Below are 10,583 nucleotides of genomic sequence, written 5' to 3'. Positions count from 1 at the left end.
CAGAGAGGATGGAGTGAAGGAAGACGACTCCTTCTTCCCCTCCTAGTTGGAACCAGAAAGTGTGGGCCAGCATAACACCTTCCAGAAAAGAATTGAGTTGGAATATCTCCCAAAAGCTAGGAGGAGGTTTCAAATACAGCAATCCTGCACTCAGCATCTCTCATTTTTCTCTACCCGGTGCTCAATTCCTGAAAAGAGCATGGCCTCAATGTCCAATGATGTCAGAAACAGGGAGAAGGATGTCAGAGCCCCTTGGATGCTGGGGTGGCAGCGAGGTCCTCACCTCATGGAGTCTGAGACCTGAGGGGTGGCGAGCACGACCAGCCTCCTGGTGGTCCTGTGCTGTTTCAGAGATGATCCCAGGACCAGGGCACCTTTGGCATAGGCATCGTTTGTGGTTAGTGTCACAAAGGCCTGATCTTAATACAAAGAAAAAAAAAAAAACACTCATTACAGTATCTTATCTGGAGAAAGCCTTTTCCCCAGGAACCCATTCAAACAGTAATTCAGCAAAACCAGTTCCTCTAACATCAACTTTCTCTATGAATCAAGCTGTAGCCCTTTGGGGAGAAAACCCCAAGTGCCCACTTCAAGAATGGTTCAAGATCATAGCAGGCACATATGGCAACCTTCAACAGGTTGATTAAGCTATAGAAATTAAATCCGACACGCTAAATTCTCAGACAAAACAATAGCTTAATACCAAGAGTTTGAACTCCAGGCAACTAACAGATGGTAATGAAGAGATGAAGTAGTACATTTGCTGTTTCTTCTACAAGGTACTGTAGACAGTGTTTTCAGACAAGCACAAAACCAACCGTCAAACTCAATTCAGTCAGTCTGAAAGCAGAGTCCATATCCTTCATTCTGGTGCTTACGTTTATGCCATGCCTCAGGAATGTATGTATGTATGTATTTTTTAAGACAGGGTCTCACTCGGCCACCCAGGCTGGAGTGGAGTGGTGTGATCATAGCTCACTGCAGCCTCGAACTCCAGGCATCTTATACATAACTGTTTCCTCAACGTGGAGCAAAAGCTCCCCTGCCCCAATATCCCTGAAAAATAACATTGCGTGTCTCCTCAAGTATCAGCTCCTCAAAGAGGCTTTCCCTCCTTGATGCTTCTATCTAAATAGTGATCAATCACTGATAAATAGATTTGGAGATCACCCAAGAAGCCCTAAACAACTGCCTGCTTTTCTTTGGAGAAGAAGGTGCAGGTCCATCCTGCACCCTCCCCCTCCCCCCGCCCAAACCAACAGACACGCACCCCAATCTCCAATAATCACTTAGTTGCCAGAAGAGAAGGTAAATACATGGATTTTTCCTCCTACTGAACAGTCCCCACCCTCCCAAGACCCCTAGCACAGGCTTCAAGATTTCTCCAGTCATTCCCTGGGACAATTCTGGGCCATGTTCCATCTCCAAGAAACATTAGCAAGTTGGTGGGCATCCAAATGCATAGGACACTTCGGATCAAGTTCTGGTAGGAGTCAGTTGCTTAACCAGCGAGTTGGGACATTTTGTCATGAAGTCCTTCTCTTTCTGACCTGGCTTTCCCTCATTCTCCCTTGCCCGTTTTCCAAGGTGGAGGCTGGAAGCAGTAGAAATTCCACCGAGACATGAGAGGAAGTTGTGGGTTGCCTAGTGGGCCAGCGCATCCCTCGGCTGCTGACCTGAGAGCCATCTTCACACATTTTATTAGGCCCTCTCCCACGGCAGGCCAACTACTAAGTTGTAGGAAGACCAGTTCCCCACCCCCGAAGGGCCACCAGCTTCCCAGTCACTCACACTCTAGGAAAGCTCTGAACAGTGGCACCTGTCCCTTGACAGGCCCATCAACATCGGCCTGTACTTGCTTCTATTATCTTCAGCCCATTATAACATGGGTAACATCGCTGTCAATCTGTACCAAAAATACTTAAGCTAGGCAAAATGAATGATCATCTAACTCAAATGAAGGCCAGGTTCCAGGCGATCATGGAGAAAAATGTAATAAGGTGAGCAGGATTCAAGGATTTCTGGAAGCAAGGAGATGGATGATTTCCAAGATTAAATAAGGGATAGAACACAGGTTAGAACACCAGACTAGCCAACATTACAAATGACCAAGAAAGACCAATGACAGCTGGGTAGGAGTTTAATCTTCCTAAAGACGGCTGAACTCTGGGTTACACCTGCAATCTTTGTGGCAGTTCAACTGCTGTAATAACCCTGGCTATTAGCCTCAATGACACGGAAGCTAACTCGGAGCTTCCCAGTGCTGGGGCTAACTCGTGGAGTGGCCCGGACGCCTCGCAACAAGTGAAGCCAAAGCCGGCGCCCTCCCACCAGACGGGGCTCGCGCCCGGGGACGCTAGTCCGACTCCCGGCTTCCCGCAACCCGGCCCCAAAGGCCTAAAAATAGGCTCAGCGTGGCGGCCGGGGCCGGGGCCGGGGCGGGCGGCGGAGGAGCCGGGTGGAGGCCGCAGTATCCCCGCCTCGGAGCCCCTGCTTCCTGGGGTTCCGGGCCGCCAGAGGCCGGGGCAGCTCCCCACGATGCCGCTGCGCCCCGGACTCCCGCCTGGAACCCCCAGGGGAACCGGCTCCCCACCCCCACACGGCCCCGCCGCAGCTGCTCCGCCCGCGGCCCTTCGCCGTGAGAGCAAGAGGAAGGACGAGGAGACGGAAGCAGGAACGAGGGCTCCGGCCGAGGGCCCGGGCTCTGCCCGGCTGCCCCATCCCTGCACTCTGGGGGGCGGCGGGGCGGCAGCTGACGCAGGCAGAAACACGCCCGGCTGCGGCCAGCCAGCAACTTTGCGGCGGTTTCATCCTGCCGGGAACACTCCGGGGCTGAGGGCGGAGAAGGGAGGCGGCGGCTGGGCAGGAAGCCGGGGTCCCGGGGCTGGCGGCGGCGGGCTGCGCGGCGGTACCTGTCATGGTGCTGCCGGGTGCGCAGGCGGCCGGGGCAGCCGCAGGTTGGTGGCTCAGAGAAGCCGGCACCGGGAGGGAGCGCGGCCAGCGAGGAGGCACGGCGGGGAGCCGAGCGTCTGCCCCGTGCGCTCTTATAGCGGCCGTCACGTGGCCGCGCACGCTCTCGCTGCCGTCCGCATCCTCCCAGCTGCGCGGCCGGCAGGGGCGGTGGCCCGCGGGGCTCCGGGTCCCGCGTCTCCCTCGGCTCCTCCTCCCTCCCTCGGGGCTAGGCTGCGGCTGCGGCTGGGCTCACCGGCGCCCCTGCTCCTACTTCCCCGGGGCGCCTGCCCTTGTCAACCGCGCGCCCCCTGTCGCCGCTAAACCTGGGAGTTAAGGGGGACTTTGGGGCTGAGTGCGGCATCAAACTCCCCAAGAAGCCAAGGGTTAGGGAACCTTAAAAAACAAGCAAACAAACCCCAGATTACTCTAGTTAAAATCGTGAGTCTGAACTGCTTGAATGAAACGTAAAATTTACGCTTTTTTTGCAGAATTTCGATCAGCCTCTATAATCATTCCTTAGTGTACTCACAATGGTTTTGTACCCTTAACCTAAAAAATATAGTGAATATTTGGTAAATGTTAAATTCTTGGAGCCATCTGCATCAATTAGGCATTTAAGTGCTTCATTTAATCCTTGTACCAACTCAGTGAGGTGTTACGTATTCATTTTACAGACGAGGAGGAAACTGAGCTCAGAAAAGTTAAATTACTTTTCTTTTTTTTTTTTTTCTTGTATTTTTAGTAGAGACAGAGTTTCACCATGTTGGCCAGCCTGGTCTGGAACTCCTGGCCTCAAGTGATCTGCCAGCCTTAGCCTCCCAAAGTGCTAACTTTTCTATAGTCATATAATATAAATGGAGAAAGTAGGATTTAAACCCTGGCAGTTTGGTTACAGAATCAACCTTCCCACCCAGAAAGTCTTGGTGCCTCTTGTACACAGGGGCTCCAAAAAGGTTAGTAAATTATTGTAACTGTGGTTAGCTAATGTTTTGGCTAACCTGTTTCACAAATCTTGAAATGGTCAATTTGTCATTTTTCTAGGAAGTTGAGAAATAGCTTTAATGTGATCACATCCTTCTCTGCTCCCCATCCCCAGTCCAAACACAGCACAAGCCTCGGGTAGTTCAGTTCTCTGCAAACTGAAAACTGAAATTGCTCGGTAAATGTTGAATGAGTACTGCAAAGCCATTTGGAAACCAATCAGGAAGTTGACATCAGTTCAAAAAGCAAAACAGATGCTTAAGAATAAGTGATTTATTTGCAAAGGTGGTACTGCTGTCCTCAAACCAGTTATATCACTGTTTCCTCGTGTGTGGGTGTGGATCTCCTACATCAGAATCACTTGGGGGCACTGGTTAAAGCGTAGATTTTTGGGCCTAAGCCCAGACCTCCTGAATCAGAATCTTAAGGGTAGGTTTATTTTGGTGCAAAATAATTTTGAAATCCATGCTTTTTTTTTTATAATATGTATATTCTATGGACTTTTTGAAGTCGCGTCGTATACTCTTGAGGTAATGAAATACTCTGTAGGCATAATCATTATATATTTTTAATATAAAAAGCTGTTCAAAATATATTATTTGAAGAAAAACAGGTTACAAAACAAAAAGAATCTTAAGGGTAGAACCTTAAAATCAGTATTTTAAATATCACCTTCCAGGAGCCTCTCTTGAGTCCTTCCTAGTCTTGACCATGGTCTAGAGACCGCTGATCACATGGGAGGCCCTCCCAGTTACTTGGCATTATGTGCTTCCGTTGTAGGAAACAGAAAAGTGGAAAGGGCAATAGATGGGTTTCCACTTATTCAAAAGATATAGGCATAGAAGAGTTGGAGCTCTTTAAGGAACACAAAGGCTACACTTTTGTATCTTAATTGGGGAGAGGGAAAACAAAAAGAGGTACTTCTCAGTCTGATTGCTCTTTTGCAGACTGAGAGGTGAACTTGGAAGAGTGAGATTTCCATCTTTCACCCAGAACCCTCCTGCCATCAGCTGACCCTTAACCATCTACTTCTTGCAGCCTACTATCTCAGGCTGGACTTAGCCAGGGATGTGGTGATGGGGCTGAAAGGGCAAAGCCAGGAGGTAGAACTGGGGACAACTGGGAAAAACAGAAAAGCTTCCCTTAGAACAAGCTCCTCTCTGCTGCAACTCCCAGGACGTTTAAGTAAAAGGAACGGTTACCACAGCTTCCCTTCCTGAGCTTCATGTATATTTACACAAATAGAAAGTTTACAGCTTTTACCACTTTGAATCAAATAGGGACATTTTGAGGTTGCTACAATCTGTTCTTCTGCATTGTCTTAGTATAGATCATAATGACCCCACTGCCTACTTTTCCTGAGGCTGCCCTGCAGTGAGCTTCAGTCTGGTGTGAGAGCAAGACCTCTCAAACTTTAATGTGCACACAGATTGCCCAAGGATCTTATTAAAATGCGGATTCTGACTCAGTAGTTTGGGGGTGGGTCTCCCAGGTGATCCCCAGGCTATGGACCCACACTTTGAATAGTGAGGTGTTCAAACATTTTGGATTGTAAGGCCTTAGAGGTAGTGGATAAACATGGTATAGTGAGGCAAATGTTTCAGATTTTAGCTTGTTATTTTTTTTCTTGTGAAACTTGAACTGGTAAAATTACAGAATCCTAAAAGAAAGATTTAAGTTAAAAAAGATAAGTTATACCCTACATCAGTAGGCATGACTATTAACCATTTAAACCTATGCTGAATTCATATATTCGGAATGGTCCAAAATTCATTTTAAATTGGCTTTGTAATGCATTATGTAATTTTTTTGGCAGGATACTTACCTTCCTAATTAAGTTTTGTTTAAGATAATGCTGAAATCAGTGCATTCTTTTGAGCACACACACTAATTGATGGTGGGGGCAACTGACCTGGAAATATATTCCGGAGCAGAGGGCAACCTACTCGCCTGAGAATCAAATGGTTCCCACGGAAAGTTCGTGAAATACATATACCACATCTGGCCAGACACAGGAACTAACTAGTCAACTAACTTAAAATTTTGCCCTTAATTGATAGCATACACAATCTGTACCTGGGATTGTTGTCGGTAATCACAATATCAAGCAAAAGTTTGGTTTCAAGAAATAATATCCTTGGAGGCCCAAAGTAGTCCGTTCTTCACTTGAAAGCTAGAGTCCCAAACTCCAAAAGTTGCAGTGGCCTGATGGCTGGTTACATAGCTTTTTTTTTTTTTTTTTAATCCTTATTGTTACATAACTCACATTTTATAAAATTCAGCCACTTGTGCTGAATTAAAGTGTATACCTAAATGGTTTTTAGTGTATTCACAGAGTTGTACAACTATTACAATCTAAGTTTAGAACAATTTCATCAACCCAAAAGAAATCTGTACCCATTAGCAGTCACTCCTTACTCTCTTCTTCTTTCCCTCAGTCCTGGGCAACTACTAATCTACTTTCTGTCTAAACATTTGTCTATTGAGATTTACCTATATGTTGTCTTGTGTAACTGGTTTCTTTCATTTAGCATAATGTTTTCAAAGTTCTTCCATGTTGTGAAACGTATCAATATTTCATTTCTTGGCCAGGTGCAGTGGCTCACGTCTCTATTGCAGCACTTTGGGAGGCTGAGGCAGGCAGATCACCTGAGGTCAGGAGTTCAAGACCAGCCTGGCTAACATGGCGAAACACCATCTCTACTAAAAATACAAAAATTAGCCGGGCATAGTGGCACACACCTATAATCCCAGTTACTCAGGAGGCTGAAGCAGGAGAATCGCTTGAACCCGGGAGGGGTTGCAGTGAGGCAAGATTGCGCCACTGCACTCCAGCCTGGGTGACAGGGTGAGACTTTGTCTCAAAAAAAAGAAAAAAAATGGCAGAAGCCGAGCCGGGCCGGCCGGGCGGGCGGGGAGGAGGAGGAGCCGGGCGGGCTGGCGGGCGGCCGGGTGGCGGCGGCGGCATGGCGGAGCCGAGCGGGGCCGAGACGAGGCCCCCCATTCGGGTCACCGTCAAGACCCCCAAGGACAAGGAGGAAATTGTGATCTGCGATCGAGCCTCGGTCAAGGAGTTCAAAGAGGAAATCTCCCGGAGGTTTAAGGCTCAGCAGGATCAGCTGGTCCTGATCTTCGCAGGCAAGATCCTCAAGGATGGGGACACACTGAACCAGCACGGAATCAAGGACGGGCTCACTGTCCATCTGGTCATCAAGACCCCTCAGAAGGCTCAAGATCCAGCTGCTGCCACTGCTTCTTCCCCCTCCACACCTGACCCTGCCTCAGCACCCTCCACCACGCCTGCTTCACCCGCCACCCCTACCCAGCCCTCCACCTCTGACAGTGCCTCTTCGGATGCTGGCAGTGGAAGCCGGAGGAGCAGTGGTGGGGGGCCCTCTCCAGGGGCTGGGGAGGGATCCCCCAGTGCTACTGCGTCCATACTCTCTGGCTTTGGGGGCATCCTGGGGCTGGGCAGCCTGGGCCTGGGCTCTGCCAACTTCATGGAGCTGCAGCAGCAGATGCAGAGGCAGCTGATGTCCAATCCTGAGATGCTGTCGCAGATCATGGAGAACCCCCTGGTCCAGGATATGATGTCTAACCCTGACCTGATGCGTCACATGATTATTGCCAACCCCCAGATGCAGCAGTTGATGGAGCGGAACCCTGAGATCAGCCACATGCTCAATAACCCTGAACTCATGAGGCAGACAATGGAGCTTGCTCGGAATCCAGCCATGATGCAAGAGATGATGCGGAACCAGGACCGGGCCCTGAGCAACCTTGAGAGCATCCCTGGAGGGTATAATGCCCTCCGCCACATGTACACGGACATCCAGGAGCCCATGTTCAGTGCTGCCCGGGAACAGTTTGGCAACAGTCCCTTCTCTTCCCTGGCCGGGAACTCCGACAGCTCATCCTCCCAGCCTCTGCGGACTGAGAATCGAGAGCCCCTCCCTAACCCCTGGAGCCCCTCGCCCCCCACCTCCCAGGCCCCCGGGTCCGGTGGGGAGGGCACCGGAGGATCGGGGACCAGCCAGGTGCACCCGACAGTCTCGAACCCCTTTGGGATCAATGCGGCTAGCCTGAGGTCAGGGATGTTCAATAGCCCAGAAATGCAAGCCTCCTCCAGCAGATCTCTGAGAACCCCCAGCTGATGCAGAATGTGATCTCAGCACCCTACATGCGCAGCATGATGCAGACGCTTGCCCAGAACCCCAACTTCGCTGCTCAGATGATGGTGAATGTGCCGCTCTTCGCGGGGAACCCCCAACTGCAGGAGCAGCTCCGCCTGCAGCTCCCAGTCTTCCTGCAGCAGATGCAGAACCCAGAGTCACTCTCCATCCTCACCAATCCCCGAGCCATTCAGGCATTGCTGCAGATCCAGCAGGGACTACAGACCTTGCAGACCGAGGCCCCTGGGCTGGTACCCAGCCTTGTCTCCTTTGGGATGTCCCGGACCCCAGCACCCTCAGCAGGCAGCAACGCAGGGTCTACGCCCGAGGCCCCCACTTCCTCACCAGCCACGCCAGCCACATCTTCTCCAACAGGGGCTTCCAGCACCCAGCAGCAACTCATGCAGCAGATGATCCAGCTTTTGGCTGGAAGTGGAAACTCACAGGTGCAGACGCCAGAAGTGAGATTTCAGCAGCAGCTGGAGCAGCTCAACTCCATGGGCTTCATCAATCGTGAGGCCAACCTGCAGGCCCTGATTGCCACAGGAGGGGACATCAACGCAGCTATCGAGAGACTGCTGGGCTCCCAGCTCTCCTAATCCCTCGTCCCATGCCTCCTGCCTCTCCCCTCCCTCGATGTCAGCATTCGGTTCTTCTGTCAATCCTTACCCTCTGCAGCTTGTCATCCCTTCCGTCTTCTCCCTCATCCTTTCCAAACAGCAGGGTGACTTTAGAGGCATGGGCTCCAACCCCTTAGCTCTGTCTGAGAATTATGGTTTTACTGCTACGTCTCTAACAGAATCTTCTCTCCTGGTCTCCTTGAGCAGTGCTACTTAAACAGTTTTCACAGTTTCATTGATTGACTCTACCTCCTTGCCCCACACCACTTTTGCAATCTTTAAACTTTCAGTGGCTGTGCAGAGTCGAGGGAGGAACCAGCTCTCTGGTTTACTGGAACATAGTCTTCCATCTATACCACTAGGGTTTTGTCTTATGTTTACTTTTGGTAACTCTCTTCCTTCTTTTTCTCCCTACCCCCCAACCCCTAGCCCAACCAGTGCTAGAATTTCTCGCTCTGAAGGAGGAGCAGGTGAAACAGGTGGTAATTTTCCTCCTCGGCCCCTATTCTGGTTCATTCAGCACTTTTTGGTGGGAACTGTTGGAAATTCCAGGGTAAGGAGGAAGACGCCTGTTCTCCCTGTCTGAAGAGGGAGATGAGAGAGCTCTCTGGACAGGAATTAACAAACCCTGGAGCAGCCCAGAGGAAATTGATGTGAAAGAGGAGGGAATGAGATTATTCGGAGGAAGGGAATGGGGGAGACAGCCTGAGTAAAAGGCTTGGAAGTTGGAATTAACAGTGGGGAGCAGAAGCACTCATAGCTCTTTTAGGCAGAAGAATTCAGGCCCAAGCTGGCAGAAGAGACTTAGAGATGCTAATGGAATTTAAACTGGAGAAAGGAGCTCAGTGAAGCTAAGCGCCATGCCCCACAAGGGGTCATATTGGCTTTAGTTCCTCAAGCACATGTGCTTATATGCACACACACACACATTTCCATGGACCCGGGTCTTGCTTGTGTCCCCAGGCACCAGTAATTTGAGCCCCCCTCAAAAGACATGAAGGGGGTTGGGGTCTGTGTGAGTAGTGGGGAGGTGCATGTGTATCCACATGTGTGCATACGCTCTTAAGTTGGGTGGGAAGTGGATTCCTTGTTGGTTTCTGGTTCAGAGTGCTCTCCCACCACCAGAGACAAGTGGGTAAAAAGGTCAGTCCATTGCAGGAATATATATCTGGGAGAGCTAGGTCCCTTGGAGCTCTGGATGCTGGGTAACCCAGAAGTAATGTGGGTACCCTTTCTGAAGCTGTCAGGGCTGTGACTAGCACCCTTATCACCCCTCACTGCCTTGTGGGAATAGTAGAGGGTTTTTTTCCTCCAGAGCCCCTGGCCTTTCAGTTCTTAACTATTTCCCTCCAGGCCAGAAAGTTTTCTTTGAGGAAGGAGAGGAGAGGGTGGCAATGATGCCTTTGATCTGGAATTGGACATTGCTCTGTCAGAGCACAGAGGAGGCTCATATCACCTCTTCCCTCTCCTACTTGGCCCAGCTGCTTGGAGGACCGACCCCATGGCTGAGAATATGACGGCAAGAGGAACAGAGTTTGCTCCAAGTGGGAAAGGGTCCCAAGCAGTCCAGAGAAGATGTCTGTGTGGCTTTCCCTCCCTGCCTCCCCCAGCTCCCACACTGGCCTTTGTAAATAAATGGCGTGGTCTTTGTTGTGAAAGAAAAAGAAAAAAAGAAAAAAATTCATTTCTTTTTTATTGCCAAATAATATTTCATTATGGGTATACCACATTTTGTTTATCCATTCATTATGGATGAACATGTTGGTGGACATTTGGGTAGTTTCCACTCTGGCTGGTATGAATAATGCTGCTGTGAACATTTGTGTTCAAATTTTTGCATTGACATATTTTTTTCCTA

The 10,583-nt window shown here is 49.9% G+C and overlaps 2 protein-coding genes across 4 annotated transcripts in view; one reads left to right on the top strand and one right to left on the bottom strand.

Annotated features, from left to right (window-relative positions):
• The window catches only part of GYG1 (glycogenin 1), a 36,349-nt gene extending 33,098 nt beyond the window's left edge, over positions 1 to 3,251 (bottom strand). Inside the window, exons 1-2 of one of the 3 annotated variants that reach the window (XM_516810.7) lie at positions 2,913 to 3,251; positions 284 to 419 (exon numbers count right to left, since the gene is read on the bottom strand). In XM_516810.7, the coding sequence (XP_516810.4) occupies positions 284 to 419; positions 2,913 to 2,919 (143 nt within the window). In that variant the 5' untranslated portion in view covers positions 2,920 to 3,251. The remainder of the gene's footprint in view (positions 1 to 283; positions 420 to 2,912) is intronic. The other 2 variants (XM_003310114.5, XM_003310113.4) reach the window with 2 other exon arrangements.
• A 3,570-nt stretch (positions 3,252 to 6,821) lies between these two features.
• On the top strand, positions 6,822 to 10,377 carry LOC101057367 (ubiquilin-4-like). The gene is given in 2 exon segments (XM_054681157.2): positions 6,822 to 8,049; positions 8,052 to 10,377. Coding segments are annotated over 2 exon segments (1,803 nt in total). The 5' UTR covers positions 6,822 to 6,899; the 3' UTR covers positions 8,705 to 10,377.
• The last annotated feature ends 206 nt before the right edge of the window (positions 10,378 to 10,583 follow it).

The sequence above is a fragment of the Pan troglodytes genome, chromosome 2, assembly GCF_028858775.2.
Source record: "Pan troglodytes isolate AG18354 chromosome 2, NHGRI_mPanTro3-v2.0_pri, whole genome shotgun sequence".
NCBI lineage: Eukaryota > Metazoa > Chordata > Mammalia > Primates > Hominidae > Pan > Pan troglodytes.
The sequence above is the reverse complement of the archived record's forward strand: the minus strand, read 5'-3'. Positions and strand labels throughout refer to the sequence as shown.